This window comes from Gouania willdenowi, chromosome 6 (genome assembly GCF_900634775.1).
Source record: "Gouania willdenowi chromosome 6, fGouWil2.1, whole genome shotgun sequence".
Lineage (NCBI taxonomy): Eukaryota > Metazoa > Chordata > Actinopteri > Blenniiformes > Gobiesocidae > Gouania > Gouania willdenowi.
The window spans coordinates 47,414,282-47,433,443 of record NC_041049.1 but is presented as its reverse complement, the minus strand read 5'-3'; the positions used below and the strand labels follow the sequence as shown (position 1 = coordinate 47,433,443).

The 19,162-nt window shown below is 37.3% G+C and overlaps 1 protein-coding gene across 1 annotated transcript in view; it reads right to left on the bottom strand.

Moving 5' to 3' along the window:
• trim44 (tripartite motif containing 44) overlaps positions 1-18,747 on the bottom strand; it is a 73,786-nt gene extending 55,039 nt beyond the window's left edge. The window contains exons 1-3 of the mRNA XM_028451445.1: positions 18,586-18,747; positions 11,047-11,665; positions 7,300-7,377 (exon numbers count right to left, since the gene is read on the bottom strand). Of these exons, the coding sequence (XP_028307246.1) occupies positions 7,300-7,377; positions 11,047-11,619 (651 nt within the window). The 5' untranslated portion in view covers positions 11,620-11,665; positions 18,586-18,747. The remainder of the gene's footprint in view (positions 1-7,299; positions 7,378-11,046; positions 11,666-18,585) is intronic.
• Between the last annotated feature and the right edge of the window lie 415 nt (positions 18,748-19,162).

The window sequence follows — 19,162 nt, the reverse complement described above, 5'->3', positions numbered from 1 at the left end:
CATTACTTCAATGACTTCCATTGTGTTCTACAAGCATAGGAGAACTGTGAACCCCTGCAAATACTGTAGAGTTTATTTCATTTTTGACAAATTCAATAAACTTCACTAATTGGAAAGTTCTACATCCAAAAAAAATCTGTTATGGTTTTTAAAGTGTATCATTTAGCATGGGTGTCAACATTTATTTTTGAATATGATAGTGATTTTAACAAATAATTCCAATGAAATGTTTCTATTCTTTGAATATTGACAAAACTCTTGAGCTTAAACTCCCGTGAAAATTGGCCAGATATTTTATGCCCCTTTGCAACCCTACAGAAATATCCATATCATTTTTCTTTTCCCGTGGGCCGATTGGGGGATGTTTTAAAGGGCCGGATTTGGAGTTTGACATATGGAATATTGACCATAATTTGAAGATCCTTGAAATAAAAAACAACTCTTTTTGACCGTTAATCAGTTGTATTTTTATAACCCCAGAAATCTCTATCATATGTTAGCGAATTGAAAGCGTGAAGCTGAACCCCCTTGAGGCAAACTCCATGCATCCAATCTGTAGACACTGACTCTACAGCACAGCAAGCCATCTGTTTGGTTATCAATGCATCTTAACTCCTCACTGGGAGACGGTTTTAATTTCATTCCATGTTCTCATACGAGGATCTCTTTAGCTAAGACTCGTTACATTTGAAGCCCCACAGTAAAGAGCCCTCCTCCCTATCCTTCCCACTGAGTCGGTTCCACTTCTAATGCAAACACAGTCACGTATAAAAACTCGTGTTCACTTGCCTTCTCCTGTGCAGGAAGGAATTCTCAGCTTTTTCTTAGGTTGGCAGTCATAAGCCCCTAAGGGCCCAAAGTTTTATTGTGTTTTTGCCAACAACAGACACATTCAGAATATCCAAATTGCTTATTTAACAGAGCAGAAGAAATAATGTCTTTAATTTACCTTCTTCTTTGTATGAGCAGAGAAATCCATGCACATCATTTACTTTGAACGAGACAGAAGGAGACAGTTACCATCTAATTGGAAAACAAAGTTATTTTGTTTGTCGCCTCTTCAAATCAATAAAGACATTATACATCTGATAGAAACTGCATTAGAAATCTTAAGTAAATACTAATTGTGTAAGACAAATTGTGGGGCAAGGTGAAAAAAATTCTGTTTTTCTAGCAATCCTTTAATTTAGCTTTAATTCTTAGACAAAAATGTAAATAAACCCCATTAATTTGTAATACGGTTGGAATAAATTATCTAGGAAAGTGGAGACGCATCATTATAAATATGCATGTACCTAAGCATTTAAAAAATGCATGAAAAGAAGTGACACACATTCTGGAGTTTATCTCCTGCTGGGAGAGCAAATGTTTATGCCACTGCTCATTTTTGATGTTGCACATGTCTTACTGTGAGCACACTACACAAACCAAGTCACAGATCTCTTTAAATTAAAAATAAAAATGGATGAAGTCTCATTTCTCAACAAATCTAAATACTCATGTTCCAGAATGTTTCATCTTTTCTAAAGCTTATTGGGAGTTTTGTGTTTGGTGGATGGAATACATTGGCATACAAATTTGCTGAACAATAGTAATGACTGCGGTCTGCAGAGCAGCGCGGCTTGCAGAATGGACGGAAAGGCCACACCCACATCAATGCCTGCTTGCAATTGGCTAAGGGGTGTGCAACGTGATGGACCAATTAGCAACTACCTGGTAATTTATTATTATTATCAAATCATATTAATGTTGTTTAATGGGAGGGCTTTTTAACTACCCATAATTTGCTGATCGAGACATTTCTGTCAATAACAACGACTGGTTGTCATTTTAACTACATGTTACCCGTCTATAAAGAAAAGTTGACAATTCTTAATGATTTGTTATCTTTTCATATTAGTATTTAGTATGCAATGTTGAGTGAAATACTTCAATAAGCAATGGTGACAATTTAACAAGCTTCATTTTTGAATTTTGGTTTTACAACTTTCACTGATCGTAATCAGGGATTGGACAAATAGGCACAATGAGAAGACTATTGTTGAAATTGGTGCTATGTAAATGAAGTTGAATTAAATTGAATAATCCCTCATTCCTACAAATGAACAGTAAAAGAATTTAATAACCAAATAATCTAATAAAATCGTTTCTTCAGCCTTCACTGACTGGTCGAGTGATTTAAATACCATCTAATTTTGAAACTTTGTGCACAGTGACTGCAAATAAACTATTAAATACCAAAGTTCTATATCCACCTGTACTTAATCGTTTTTTTCCATGTTGTGGTGTTAATTTGTTTACATTATATTGCCTGCTGCTTTTAAAGTAATTCCTTTTTGAAGTAGTGACACCAAAAAAAAAATCAACCACCAAAACAACCCGGACAAAACAGGATGTAGATGACACCAAGCAAAAACTGTGGCCAGTGCGTGCTTGTCTGGATAAAGCCAACGTGTCTGCGATGTTGACGTATTTAAATACATTCAAGCATTAAAGCGTCTTCCAAGCTAAGAGGTTGAGACAGAGCACGGAGTGAAAACAAAGAAAAGCAAACTGTCAAGTGTAGTTTATGTATTTTAATGTAATTTAAAGTCTTCTTGGAAGCAAATTACTTGATCGGCTTCTTGACGTGTAAAGTCAGATTTTTTTTTTAATCCGAGGTATTGAGAAGCTCTAATTTGTCACATGGGCAAGGGCTAACTTTGAGCCCGTTGTGTTGTTTTCTGACATTAATAGCAAATCTGCATTGTGTTCATAAAACATCGACCACAGTCAGAAGACTTGTAATCAATATTTCTTTCTCTTTTTCCAGATTTGTCTTTATGTATCAACAATATAAATTGCTTAACAGCAAAGCATGCATGACCATCTGTCACTGAAGGTAATTTGCCTATTATTTAACTACCCAAGCAAGGTTTGAAATTGCTCCTTCAATCATGACCACAAAAGAATAGATACACCATATGGGATGAGGTGCATCATTGATTTGAGGAAAAACATGTATATGATTCTAGCTACAAACATTGCAACAAAGAATTCAAATTACTAAGTGGCCAAAAACATGGTTGGAAAATTAATTACAAATCTTTACAATGAAATCTTAGGATCATATCGGTTATCAACCTGACTCGCTCAATAGCAGCATCTCCCACAATGCCTCCTTCCCTCTGACTCCATGCCCTCAACAGCTAATTCATGCTAAAATGCAGGATTACTGATTTTTGAGTCAGAGTAACAGGGGTTCTCTGCCACTGGAACTTTCATTGAGCAAGATTTTCCTGAGAGCTTGCCCTGCACATAAGGAAAGAGCATTCATGCGTGCTAATCCTCATTTGCATTGCTGCAAGCTGAGGCCACAAAATGAGGCCTCCCGAGAGATGGCAGCATGTTGTGACCAAGGGCAGGAGTTGGAGTTAAGGACACGTCGTGATTGAGGGAGTGCAGAGGTGGGCCTTCGGGGCAGCAGATTAGGAGGACATCTGGGGTGCAGATTAGGGAGTTTTATCATTTTTAAGTAAAATTAGGACAGGAGCCAAGCAGAATTGGGAAGCCAAGTCATTTCAAACTGTGTCTTTTAACATGGTTTGAGTGATAGAGCTTTCCTTATTCTGATCACAAACACTGCATGGGTAACTAAAAATAGATCAAGTCTTAGATGATGACCTAAATGTTTCAAAAGATGGAATTTTAGCAAGACAAAAATAGAACATGAAACTATTACTATTGTGAGCCAAAGTGAGTTAGAATAGATCAAGGTAAAAACAACAGCATGTGGTAAAAAACCACATGGTGAGAATTTTCTGGCAAGGCCCACTTAAAAAATGACTCAAGAGAAATATAAAAGCAAGCGGTATTTCTTTCTTAAACTCTTCTTTAATCAAGTAATTGCCTTTTGTTTTATTGATAATGCAACAGTCCTAGAGTAAAGCAGTCAAAACTGACTCTTCAACAATGAAAACACCATTGTATCTTCCTGTGAGTGTTGTTTTTAGCTAACCCCGATGTCTGTGCAGATTGCCATTTTGTGCGATGCCTTTTTAAGAAGGTCTGAAAGGAATTAAAAGAGTATTAGGAGTAAATGAATTGACTGTGCCCTTGGCAAAAGTGGCACTGTTCCAAGTAAACGCAACTCTTCCTTTGTCTCTGGTTCCAGAAAAAAGAGTTTCCAATTTAGTCTCAAACACAAAAAAGCTATAGATAGGAAGGTCATTTAAACACATGTTAAACATATATAACACATATTTAAAAACAGTAAAGTGTGAAAATTCAACAAGAAAAATGAAGCAGGGTGTCTCATGTATTCATTAGTTTACATTGAAGCAATACCAGCCAAGAAACTTTCTAGGGGAATGAATGTGAGTAATTCAATTAAAATGCTGAAACAGAGAAGGAGAGGCAGCCTTATAGAGCAGCTGGAGGAGGAAGATTTGGTGGAAAAGGTAAGAAAATGCAAAGACGAAGATGAGCAGCACATTTTTAGCCTGTTTTTGCGTTTTAATACGCAATCTAATTCACAAACTTTAAAAGGTCTGTTCAAAATGATAATATAGTGGAGATATGACTCACTGTAAATGCAGAAAAAAGCAAGAGCTTTTTAAAAAAATATTATCTTCCTTGAAAAACTGCAGTCTTAAGTTGCATTAAATTGAAGCTTACCTTTTGTCTTTTATATTTCATTTAGTTCCCTTCTTTGGTTGATATAATTTGTTGTAGCTTGGTGTGTTTTTTCTATTTAATATGAGTTTTTTTATTATCTAATTTGCTGAATGACACATCAGTCAATAACTATTAAGACAGACTGGTTGTGGTTTAAAGTGCACATGTTGTCTGCCAATAAAGCAAAGTTGACTTTTTTATTCTATCATAATAATTTTCAGTGCAAGGTTGTGTAGAATATACTTCAAAGAGAAACAGTGCTTTATATTAAAACAAAAAGCTTGACTTTTGAATTATAAAGTCATTGCTAATTGGTATTGGTTCCATTATACCACCTTTATTGATCAGTAATTGGGACATACAAACCCTCATTGGAGCACTGGAGAAATTGCAGAATTAAATAAACAAATAACCTTCATTGACTGGGTTACTTCAATAAATATTACCTGTCATGGAACTTGAGAGTTTTTTGTTTTTTTTTGCAGTTATTATGCACAAATTTCTATATCCAACTTAAGTACTTAATTATTCTATTATTATTGTTGTGCTAAATTGTTTGCATGAAATTGGTCTACAGTGGCAATAAACAAATAAACAATAATTAAGTTAGTTTTCAGTCCTCTGCTATCCTGACCTACTTCAAAATTATTTACATGTCCTTCACAGCTTTTTGTCAACATGTAATACCTGCTGACTGAGTGATAACATTCTAAACTCTTCATATTAGGAGAGCATCGAGTGCCAAATTAATATGCATGGAGCTGCAAAAACTGCTTTTGTGTTATACATTATTTCCCTGCTGAGAGTGAGAGCAGGAGAATGACATTATTAGCTCAAAGTGTTTAAAATCCCCATGTCAGTGGAAAGGAAGGGAATGAATTTGCCCATAGGCAGACAATCATCAATTATTTCTTAAAAGTCTTTCAGAAAGGTTACACTTTTACCCATCAAGTCCTTTCTTCATTGTATTTCTTTCACATGCACTCAAATACAATTGTTCACCTTCTTTCACCGAGACAAGTCATTCTAATGGCTGTCCGTCATGCAGAACAAGCAACACTGATTTTTGAGATTTCAGAGAGGAAATGTTGAAAAGTCCAAATTACTGTCCGGGGAAACCATTTTCATCGAGTACGGAGCACCTGTGGTGCCCAAAACTAAATGTTCAGCATGTCCTTGGAGCGGTATTGATAACAGACATGAAGTGAGGTGGGGTGCTGCCAGCTTATACAGAGTGTTATCTCTCAGAAAGGCCAGTCAAATTAACCTTCTTTATTACGCCACCGTGGCTTGGCCACATCTATGCAGGTATCCAACTGCGCTTCTTTTGTTTCCCCGCATGCTGTCAGGTTCTGCCACTGTTATATAACTGGGCACGGTGCAGAGCAGGTCCTGCAGGGGGTGTAGAAGGCAGGTGTTGCCACTTTCAGTAGCAAATAGCTCAGACTGACACTGTGACATTCACTATCTGTTTCCAATACAGTTTTTCGCAAAATAAAAGCGTTATAAATGTCGACAAAGTATAATTGTGCTTTGAATGTGTTTCCATTGAAGGTTGTTTTAGAGCCTTGTAACTCCTGTGAAATCTGATCCTGTGAGTCTTTGCAGCAGGAAGATGGATGCTCCTAACGTCCTGATAACACTCTGCATTGCTTTGTCATTTGCTGTCTGATGTGGCTGTAATCATTTTGAAGTCTAATGCTAAGAAATGTCTTACCGTGCCATGTTTTCTCTGAGAGTAGCGGTCATGTGACCGGGAACGTCTCGTCCTGTTACATGTAATTGCGAAAAAACTGTTTCCATTGTGTTTTTGCAATATCTTTAATATCAAAATGTCCAGAAAAACCTCATGAAAATGTAAAAACTTTTTAGCGATATTAGAATGTTTTTTTCGAAATGCTGGTATTTCCATCAACAGTTTTTATTGCGCTATTTAGATTTTGCGCATTTCCAAGGGTAATGGAAACAAAGCTTCTGTCTCCTCTTCTGTCCAAATGTAACGCGCTATGTTTTTTTGGAGAGAATTGGTCATATGCCTAGGTATGTTACGTTCTGTTACTTGTAATTGCGGAAAAACTGTAAAAACTATAGCGTTTTTGTGACACTTTTCAATATCGAAACGTCTGAAAAACCTCCTCATAAAAACAGAAAAACTTTTTAGTGATATTGGTACAAACTTTATCACATTTATCATGTATCCCATAGAATTAAACCAGGGAAATCGCACACGCAATTTTACTTTGCACCCGCACATATAGCCCTTTATAACAGTACAGAGCATGTACACCTCTCTGTACAGTCCAACCTTCAAACACATACTCATTTGGCCATAACTGACAACTCTACTTGAGCTCCCACATGAATACATACTTCCGACGGGCACTGTACCAGTAAATTGACATACATGAACATAACAACAACAAACTGAACCAATATTTAAAAAAAAAAAAAAACACATTTTCAATAGAATAAGATAAATATTAGGGTTTACAAATATACTACTGCAGAAATTTGTTAACAAAAACAACAATATCTAAATGTTTTAACGTTTTCCAAGCTTAACATATCATATGTCATTGATAATACCGTAGATGTCTGGGGATTCAATTTTGTGTTGGATACATAAGAGTGTGAAGCACTCACCCTTTCTTTGACCCACTTTTCATTTATCCTGTCACCCATCCTTTGTGAGAAGCCCAGCAGGTCATAGCCTCCTTTGCTCTGGATGCAAAACAAATAAACAAGTGGTAAGAGGAAAGAAAGAAGAAAAAAACACACCAAAAATTACAAACCAAACATACTGTAGAAGTTGCTAAAAATGAGTCAATATTATGCTAATGAAGCGTTCACACCAAACGCGTCGAAAGTGTCAGGTGTACATTCACAATATATGGTGGACGCGCTTCTAGGAGCATTGGAGGTCTCGCTGCATGTCCCACGCCTTATGAGCGGTGCGTTTTGAAGCTTTCCGCGGGGCGAGCGCTGCATGTTTTGAGATTTCAAGCTTTTGATGTGCGTCTGGCGCCCCCATCGTGGCCGACACTAGAGTTGATGCCCAAAACACTTCTCTGCTGCCGGTGGTGTTCATACAATGGATGATATTGTGGCGATCAGTTACATTGATGAAGTGGTGGGGAACATGTTGAGAAGGCTGTGTTTCTGGTCAGATTGCACTGTGATTATTTAGAGGGCTACAGAAAAGCTTGGTTGAATGGAGAATAAGGTTCGGAGTTCCTTGCTAAACACGCCGCCTCCGACCCCCGTTCATCGGCTCTACATTATCGAGAGAGTAGCTTGGTTTTATTTGCCCTCAACGCCGTTTCTGGATTAAACAGAGCTGCGCTTGGACAAGAGTCCTTATCAGCGCTACTTCCGTCTCTCCCGTGCCCAAATTGCCGACCTGCTGACCCGCATCGGCACACGCATCTCCTACCAGGTCCCCAACTACAGGCGCTCTATTCCAGCAGAATAGCCCGCAGTTGTACAGGCTATTCTGCTGGAATAGAGCTGTTAGTGTTTTATTTTTCTTCTTCTCATTATTCTGATACGTCACGGTTGGGGAACGCTCATGATTGGTCAACGCGCCACGATATGCGCCAAAAGTTCAACAATCCCAACTCCAGCATCAGCCGCGCGAAAAGCTTCACAGGAGGCGCAGGACCCACATTGAGACCTTTGACGCTCCCAAGAGGCACGTCCACCATATTCCGTGATTGTAAACCTGCTGCTTTCAACACTTTTGGTGTGAACGCGCCATAACAGTTACTCACACGACGGATGGGAAACACTTTTAAACACAGATTGGAGTGTTTTGCTGTTTTACAATTTGATTTTGTTAATATCACCAATATTTTGAGTATTTTTTCTCATGTAAACTAAATGGGTTAACAGAAAACTAAAAATATACACATTTATTGATAGATTTTTTCATGTTAGCAGCTGAAATCTAAGGCAGGAAAAACTCCTATTACTGCAGATGAATGATTGTCTGACAGAAAGCAGGCCAAAAGCTTCAGTAGGTTTGGGAACTGGGTTGGCCTTGATTTTGGCCTCTTTCTCTCCCATAAATCCATATGTGGATGTGATGTAGTGCATTGTGTTTTTCCTGTTTTTCACATGTGCATCGACAGAACAAAAAAGACAACAGTGCAGCTCCACACAGGTGAATGCATGGACCTTGTCGGATAATTTACAGAAAGAGGCTTTTCGGCTGAAAAAAAAATCCATGCTTTGTCTAAAACATAGCTTTTTTTTTTTTTTTTTTTAGTGTGCATCACCATCTCTGTAAATAGTTTCAAAAGCAGAGCCGGAATGTGCTCAGTATACTAAACGTCTCGCAGGAAATGCGGCTATAATCAGCGCATAAATGAACCTGCGGTGGTGATAGAGGCATTGTCAAAATGTATTAGACCAAATCCAATTGTGCCCTAAACTAGAGACTCAATGGAATGGTTAAATATGCTTAAAAGAATCAATCATTTAACAGCATAGGAGGAGGAATATGGAGCTATTATTATTGGGGACAATGCAATCAAACAATTAGCTACACTGGGTAATTTGCAGTTATATTTCAATTTTACTTTGTCATTTCTACTATTGTATGAGAAGTTGTGTGAGTCATTATATACTCAATACAAATATTAAAACAGCACGGGTGTGTAGACTTTAAATAGAGAGCCTAACACACACATATATATATATATTACACTTTGAATTTTTTGTTTTAAAATGATCAACTACAAAAAAATGAAATGACCAGACAACAATCAAATGCATCACATCATAACCGACCAATCAGATTAAACAATGTACGGTGCCAAAACACCATTGACTGGAGGTTATTCAATCAGTTTTAGAGTTCATACATGTAGCTATATTTAGTGCCTGAGAATTTTTTAAATTTTGAATTGAATTCATGGGTGTTATTTTATTTAAAAAAGAAAAAAGAATTGTACATTTTGACAAACTTTTTATTTTATACAGATGCCTTTGTGGAAAATAAATTAAGTTCCAATAAGCCTTTTTAAACTCTGGAACTGTGCATGTGCAACAAACGTCAACAAGCTCGGTCGGTCTGTTGACATTGCCAACCTTTAGTGTATTAATAGGATTCATATTATACATATTCACACTCGGGGGAACCAGGGTTTTCCGCTGACACAACTTTCGGCTAGATCCGAGTACTTTTGAAAACCAATGGGAGCACCTCAACAGCAGTATGGAAGCTAGGGCAGTCCCTTTGCTTCCACACAGGTGACCCCTGGTGAATGAAAACCGGGACCATGGCTTTCTGCTGATCCCAGCACTTGAACCAATGGAAGAAGCAGTATCAAAGCGACAGACCTCCCTTGCTTCAACACTCTGTCTCCCAAGATTTTCACTTGTGATTGTTATGTATTTTCTGTATTTACCTTAATTGTTGTTGGATTCTTTTTTGACTTCTGTGTAATTGTTTTAACAACTGTAAAATGTCTGAATTTTTGAAAAGTGCTTATAAATAAAATGTATTATTATTATTTTTAGTGATGGGACAAGCAAGATTTCTGTGTGAAAACGTTTATTACAGTACGAGTTATTACTTTGAAAAGGTACATTTACGAGGTTCACCATTCACTAACCAGGTCCATGATCATTTTTATTAAGCTACTATTTTATTTAAATTTACAAATTTCAAGAAAGTGCACAAGATGGACAGGGTGATGAGTGAAACAGTGAAACAATCAGCTGATTGGTCACTGTTGAAAAGCCAAGAAAACCCTGAATTTTCAGCTTGTTTGCAGCTTTAGCAGCTAACGCTGCATTTCTGCCTTGGAAACCGATACTACATTTCCACAAAATGTTTTCAAAGAATCAACTGGAAAAATAATCTATATTTGTCAGATTCGCTGCAGCCATGGCGAGTTTATCCTTCTTGACCTTTGACCTCATGCACAAGAACTGAACGAGAGCGAGATTTCAGAGTGTGTGAAAAGGCTTATTGTGCAAGATGTAGTTTCTTCCTTTTAAGGTTTATACTTGAGATGTTTACTGTATGCAAGGGAACCGTGGCACAATTTATTACCCAAAAATAAATATGGGGGGTGAAAGTAACTAGTAACTTTTACTGAGTGTTAATTAATTGAGCTACTTTTCACTAGTATTTGAGTATTTTATGTATGCCTTACTTGTACTTGAGAACAATTTCAATCAAGTAACAGTACCTCTACTTGAGTAGGATCCATCAGTACTCTTTACACCTCTGTTAAATAGGTAGAGCTCTATAAATGATGTGACAGAGCTGCAGATGTTGCTTTGCAGCTTTCCCATTCAGAACAACAGAAAAGCAGCAGTAAATCACACCGTGCTGCTGTGCTGTGTGTAAATCTGTCACGTACTGAGCACTCGACTTACTTTCTGCCACAAGTAGGCCTCGTGCAGAGTGATGATCTCATGATCCCGGTGTTCGCCCTGCACCGCGCACATCACACAGATGATCTTCTCGTCACATTTACAGTACAGAGTGCCTTCCTTGTCATGCTCTTTGCAGTGCAGTCTCTCCCTCGTCGCTGGAGCTTCCTTGTTCTTGGGTTTAACTTCTGCAACGTCTTGTTTTGCTTCTGCAGCCTCAGCTCCGCCAACCTGCTCAGGGCTCTGGATGCTCACCGCTTCCTCAGCATCATCATCACCACCATCACCTTCATTGCCATTAGCTATAGGCACTTCTTCTTCTTGTCCAGCTGCTTTGTTTGATTCATTCTCATCTTTTCTTGACTCTTTCTCTGTGCATGCACCATTATTTGGTTTCTCTTCACATTTGTAAGGGATCAGTGGGTGCTTTGTGCGACTGGTGTGATTTTCGGCATGCAGAACGCAAAAGGCAAAATTGCAGGTACAGCACACTTGCGTCGCCGGCTGGGCCTCATCGGGCTCGCACGCATCACATGATCCATCCATCTGTGGCAGCTCTTCTCCTCTTCGCTCCATGCTTCCTCCCTGATGTTCGGCTTTGTGGTCTAAGGCTGGTAAATTCCTACAGGGGACACACATACACACACACACACGAAGACACATGCTATTAATAGTTGTGACCTTCTGTGAACACTTCTCATATTTGCACATGGGAAAGTCCAAAATTCTTCAGCTTAATCCCTTCTGATATAATATTCCCACTAACAGATGAGGCTAAAGCCCACAGGAAGTCACACTCAGCACCAATGAGTAATACGAGGTGAGAATAACCACATCATTCTGCACTCACTGGAGAAGCTGAATATAATACGATAATAACATACTGTATTTCCTATATATTTATATAGAAAGATATTTCAATTAATCAAACGTTATACTGTATATATTGTACCTTTTAAACAAATCCAATTGTAGTCCAAAGTAATTGACAAAAGATAAAAATATAAAAAGATTTAGAGCAGGGTTTTTCAACCTTGCGGTCATTACCCCAAATGTTGGGACGTCTGGAAATAAAATTGGGTCATCTGTAATGTCTTGTTATAGTAAAATATAGAAAATTACTGATTAAAATATTTTTTTTATTTTATTTATTGTTTTGCACAGTTAATTAAAAACAATACATAATTCAAGGATCTGTTTGTCATCATGTGCATGTACATGTAGATAACGAAAATAATGTCCCCAAGTTCCCCGTTAATCCCTTAAAGCAGTGTTTCTCAAATGGGGATATGTGTACCTCTAGGGGTATGCATTGGCACTGCAGGGGGTACTTGAGAGAGAGAAAGTGAAAAATCAACAAAGAAAGCCTTCAAAATATGGGGTTTTATATTGTATGTTTCTAGTTAAAAAAGATAATCTCTTTATAAAAACAAGGAATCTCTGTCTGTCCGTGTGTGTGTGTTCCTCAAATAGCTCTGCGGATCAGGATCAGAATGCCCTGAGAGTTTCAACATGGCTGCTGCTTGGTTCAAGAGTGTGCAATGTCGGATTTGTTTTGACTGCAATGATACCTGGACTGACAGAGCCTTCCCAAGGGATTATTAAAGTGTATCTAATCCCGTTAATAAATTATTTAATAAATGCCATTGTCCATTGTTCACCGGAGCAACCACAGCCATGTGCGCACCACAGCCAATTGCTGGAGAGCCCACCCCTACGTAAATGCGTGCGAGCATTCACCTCATAATGGGACCGCGAGCAGGGCTCGCTACGGGTTTTATGCGTGCAGTTGTTGTCGTGTGTGGCTTTTTGAAACTAATGTGACACCACAGCACACACGAAGCACACACATATTGTCCAATCAAATGTGACTTGAAGAGGAAAAAAAAAAAGAGAGAGAGAAGCAAAGCAGCTCCCAATCAGGAGCCAGCTCTCGTCGTTCACGTCAAAGAACCGGTTCGTTCGTGACTGACACATCACTATAATTAGATACTAAACATGTAGCTGTGGGAGTGCGTGTGTGTGTTCTTGTATGATGTGACATGCAAGATGAATTACTCCTATTTTGTTACATGTATGAATATTACATATATTTAATCATTTATTGTTTATGATTTAAATGACCCTCACTAACACTAACCCTCACCACTATTGAACAATTTCTCATTTTAATAAAATCATCACAGTCCTACAATAGCTGCCATTCTCTATCTACCTCACAAATTACTGTCTTAAAAAGAATTATTCAAAACTTGGTATGTTCAAACAAACATGTTAAGGGTTTGTGTTTTACACAATGCTACAGCATAACCATGATGGATAACAAATTCATACTTATTACAATATTCAACCATACATACTCTTTAATTATCCTCAAAACAAAAATCTAACCAGATCCAGCCTTCAAAACACTTTCAAATACCATGCTGTTACATTACAGGTTTTGCAATGGCTTAAAAAGCAAAAGGCACCGGTGGTGGTACTTTCACATGGAATGGGTTTCTTTTCATAGTATTCTGAGCAAAATGTTGTAATTGGACAAAGGGGGAGTTGGATTCAGAAATAAAAAGTTTGAGAAACACTGCCTTAAAGAATAAATAGAGTAGAAGAATAAACATTCCAGCCACATTATTTCTGTCAACTTTTGGAATAATGTTAAGGTTTCATTTATTCAGACAACTGTTCCTCAGGAAATCCACTGTGAGAAACAGTTGTCTGAATAAATTAAACCTTAACATGTTATTCAAAAAGAAGACAGAAATAATGTGGCTGGAATTATTACACAAAACTCAAGGAAACTTCAAAGGAAGCATCAAAGTGATCAGCAGACACCTCTGAAGAAGACTTGCAAATATGTCAGGAGATCTGTTGTCTGAATAAATGAAACCTTATCATATTATTAAAAGAATAAATAAAAAAAACACCAGTAATATAAATGGAATATATGTACATAATAAAATAATATACAAAACAATAGTAATAAAATATCACAGAATTAGATATACAGTGCAGGAAGGGGCAGAAAGCTTAAATAATTGTCTTTTTTTTTCAAATTAAAACGCCACATACAATGTCAAACAACAGTTTTCTATACTTGCACTTCCTACAATTTGGTTCAAATAAATGGAAAAATATCCCCACATGTAGTTTATTCAACGAGTGTTGTGGTTTCCCATGGCCATGAAGGCATCATTGTTACGTGCAGCTTTCTCTGCCAATGTTCGTCTTTGTTCTGCGTGTTGATTGGCTGGGAGGCTAAAAAAGCGCAGGCATAAGCAGAGAATGGGAGAACATTTGGTTCCCACGGGTGTTGAAGAGATAAATGACGGAGTAAGACGGTTCATTTTGTGTTTTATTAGTTTATTTTGGCTTTGGCAGGCCAGATTAAAAAGACCAACGGGCCGGATGTGGCCCGCGGGCCGTAGTTTGCCCACTTATGCTTTATGATAATGTCATTCATTTTCAGTTTACATTTACTATTTTTTATTCATTATTTGTTAAAAGACTCATATAGCTGCTGGGAAGCAATAAGAACAAATGTGTTTTCTTTCAGCTTCCATTATGGAAATTATTTGAACCTAACAGGTCACACAATTAGTGTTGCTGAGTGAAGAGAGGAAGAAAGAAGAAAGCATTGAAATATTGTCAGGAGGGGGAGACTTTTCAAAGTTTTAAACCAATCATTTTTTCATGTAGTCGATAACTGTCTTAAACTATAAATATTGAGGGAACAATTTAAAGTGTGCCAAAAGAAAAAAGAAAAAAAGAAGAAGCCTTATCCAAATTCTTTGTGATAGAAAAGACTTTTTATTTGTTCACTCTGACCTCATCATGGTAGAAGCATTGAAGGTAAAAACCTACAGGAATATTTGCATCTTTCCTTTTATGATGTTACCATAGTTGATGCGAGAACGTTTTAGTTTGATGCATTTTAATTACCACAAGAATTTAAATGATGAGGTAAAGGGCCTGTTTAGTTCAGCCTGTATGCTGACGATAGTGACAGTAATACTGTTTCACTGGCCAAATTATAAATAAGAGAAGCTCTAGAACAGTGATATTGATTGTAGGTGATTATCTTTGCCATAGATTGTAAGTTTCTGTATCTGAACGCTGTGTAGACTTGGCTATCCAAGCCTGGCCTGTGTCCAAGATTGTGATACTTCATCATTTTTGTACCTGGCAGCTTCTTGAGCAAAAGTTCTGTATCTTTGTGTGTAGGGCAATATATCAAGATTCTTCTTTTTTTGGCGCAATAGGAAATTACAATATCCTAAGCCTAAGTTATTATATATATTGTAGTTTATTTTGTCTCAAAATACAGCATGAAAAGCACAGTTAAATGGATTTCTGAGTGGGTCCCAACCTAGGCCTTCCCCTATACAAGCCACACTACAGAACTCACTCGCACATGCTGTCCCTTAGAGGTGAAAAAGCCAAAAGTGGCACATATTGTGCAGCTGTTTGTTATTAAAAATGTCTTTCTGGTCAGACTTTATTTTAATTAAAAATAGAGATTCATATCGTATATCGTCATATACTGAGAAAAAATATTGAGCTCTGAGTTTTGATCCATATCGCCCAGCCCTATACTTCAACTTATGGTAATTGGAAATTGTTAGTTAATTAGTTTGGGTTTTCTTAGATGTAGCAAATGGCTGCAAGTCAAAGGTCGCTGATATCAGCACGCTTGTTTCAGCGCATTTTTGCTGTGTATAGATATGAAATTAATGACAATAGCTAACTCCTATTAACCGTATTAATATTAAGCATGTTTGCCATGATTTGGTGAAGTTTATTAGCCTGTAAAAATTACATTAAATTTAGGAGTGCTGATGAAATGGAAGACGGAAATGGGCAAAACCTGAAATTAAATTGGAGAAATTCTGAAATGAAAAATTTGAGTTGTTTAGCACATTAGTGTAATGAATGTGTGGTATGAGGACTTAACTTTCCAAATGTTTCCAAGTCTTTTATACGGAAGCAGATTAGGGCCAATTTTGATGGAGAAAATTATTTTGGACAAATCAAAAATAAAGTTTAAATTCGAGATTAAAGTCGAAAAGACAAGATTAGAGTCAAAATTTTTGATATTGAACTCAAAATACAATATCGTCGAGGGTCTGCTAAAGAAGCTGTCTCGGGCCAATTCACCATTATGACAACAAACAGCAGATCAGCAGAAAAAAATCAGTGACGTTTGGAAGAAGTGAAGCATTCAGTCCATCTGTGGCTATTGAGGAACTACGAAAACTAGGGATGTAACGATTCACTCAACTACCGATACGATTCGATTCACGATACGATTCTCTCAAAATTTATTTTACAAAATGGGACTGTAGAAAAATGATGACTGAAAAATATTCCTTTATTTTTTGGGGGAAAAAACTATAAAAAAAAACTATACTGTTTTCCTTTTATTTTTCATTGTCAAAAGAATTCCTTGATAAACTATTCAAAACAATGCAATTTAACTAAAAATAAATCTTGAATGAAATAAATAAAGGAATAATACAAATGAAAAAGAAGCCTATTAATTTAAATTCTGGTTCTATAATAAACAATGCAAAACTGCATAATAGTTCTTTTTCTTTTTAAAAGTGCAACTGAAAATGTATTTTGTGCCTTAACAATTGGACTTTAAAAAAAAAAAAAAAAAACAGTCATTTCATTTTATTTACATCAGATATTTGTTTGGACCAGCAGAGGGCACTGGTAACGTTGGCTGGCATGCAGATATTTTGCAGTGAAGAAGAGATGCTATGCTAGCAGACGGAGCTAATAGAAAAACGTGACTTTTACAGATATTCATGTAATATTACAGATATTTTTGGTGCTAAAGGGGTAAGGAATCATTTATGAACATGTTTAAAAGTAGAAGGCAGCCAGAAAGAAAGTATTAGCAGATTCCGCCCGCCGCCAACAATTCTGGATAAAAAAGTACTGCGATTAAATTTTCACAGTATCGATGTGAATCGTGATACCTATGAATCAATTTTTAACTGCCTTGCGATTAATTGTTACATCCCTAACAAAAACAGAACAGGGCCAGTTTTGATGGAGACTGTTGTCGTATATGGTGAATTGGCCATAGTCAGCTTCAGTAGATTTTACTTTAATAGCAAACCTTTGACTTTTATCACAATATTGTATTTTGAGTTCATTTTTTAAATTTCGATGTTAATCTCACTTTTTCGAGTTTAATCCCAACATAATAATTCAACTTTCTTCTTGAAATTTCAACTTTAAAGGCAGGGTAGGTAATTTTCAAAAACTCGCATGATTTTGAAAGTAGCATCCTCCTGAGTGTGAGCTCGTGCACACGAGGGGTTGAGAAAGAGCAGGGAGACAGGGAGACGTGATTAGTTAAATAAATAAAAAGTTTTTTTTCATTGGTCAAAGTTTTTACAGGTTTACAGCTGCATTCTTCATTCCTTTTTCAGAGCACATGAGATCTTCATTTCTGTCAGGACATAAAGACAATTTCAACCAAAAACTTAAAAAGTGTATCTGAAGAAAATTACCTACCCTACCTTTAATCTCAACATTTCACCTGTATTCTTGATTGTCTGAGGCTATTCATAAGGAGCACCTCTCATTGGTCAGTTTAGGTGACGTGATAGGTGCACCAAGTTCCATCAGTTTTATTTTAGCTCATATTTATTTTTAACTACTCCGCTAACCCTTTTATTTTAACCCTAACCTTGGAAATACCCTACAATGTTTATTTTTTTCGTATATATGTATTTTTAAATATGGACATTGCCGTGTTAAATATGTTAAAATGAAAAAATATATGACAAAAGTGGGATTCAAATCCACGTTAGCGGAAGGAACGATCCTCGAGTGCGGCACCTTAGACCACGTGGCCATCCTGGCCGGAAAACGCAGAAGACGTACCCATAGTCCCAAAGGCTATTGATACGTTTCTGGATCAATAGACACTTCATTCTTGATCTGCCCAAAATAATTTTCTCCATCAAAATTAGCCCAAATGATCTTCTGTACTTTTGTATAGGTTAACAACAACCTCAAGATTAAACAATAGTCCATTGTTCTGTAAGTGCAACTAAGGCAATGAACCAGGAAGAAGGTAAAAACCTTAGAGTAAGAACCCTGAGCTGTCTTTGTTCACACTAAACATTTACCGACTCACAATCCAAGAGTGCTGACTGTGTATTTCTGTTAATATAGCTTATAAACACACACACACACTAGTGTGTGTGTGTGTCATGGGGGCCCTGACCTTCGCATTTAATTTCTCCCTCCAGTATTTCTCGCCTCTTGTCCACCAGAGAGGAGTGAAGCTGCAGGCATTTAAAGGGGTGAACAAACTGCACACAAGGTTATGATACACAAAACCGCACAGTAGTCTGAACATTTTCTCCTCAGCTATGAGTGCTACAACCCCAAAGCTGACCAAAACAACAACAACACACACAACAAAAACAACAGTGAACCCAGCAGCCATTAGTCTCTGCCTCACTTTCACGCATGCTCACTCCGTCCACCCACAGACAGTCTTCCGTGTCCACTACTCACCCGTCTGTGCGCTCTTCCTCTTGTGCGTGTGTCTGTTTTTGAGACGTCTGTGGATAAAATAGTGATCTTAGGTTGCCTAAACACTTGTTCTAATGCTAGCAACGTTTCACTTCCTTGTTTTCAGCAGCTGCTGCCAGTTTCCCTACTTCCTGATGGCACGCTGTGAGGGTGGGCGGGGCTAAGACACACAGAGGCTGCATAGAAAAAAGCCATCAGACAGGACAGACAGCAGTAACACACACATACACAGAATAATAAAGATAAGCACACAGACTTTATGGGCGCCAGCTTGACAACAAATTATAATAACTAACCAGAGGTGTAAATAGTACTGACACATCCTAGCCAAGTAGAAATGCAGTTACTTGATTGAACGTGTACTCAAGTACAAGTAAAAAAATTGCTCAATTAGTTAGTACTCAAGTAAAAGTTTGTTGTTTCTTTCACCTCCCGTGTCTTTTTTGGTAATAAATCTTGCCACGGTTCCCTTGCATATAGTAAACATCTCATGTATAATCTTAAAAAGGAACAGACTAAATCTTGCACAATTGGAATATATTTATTTTCCACAAAGGCG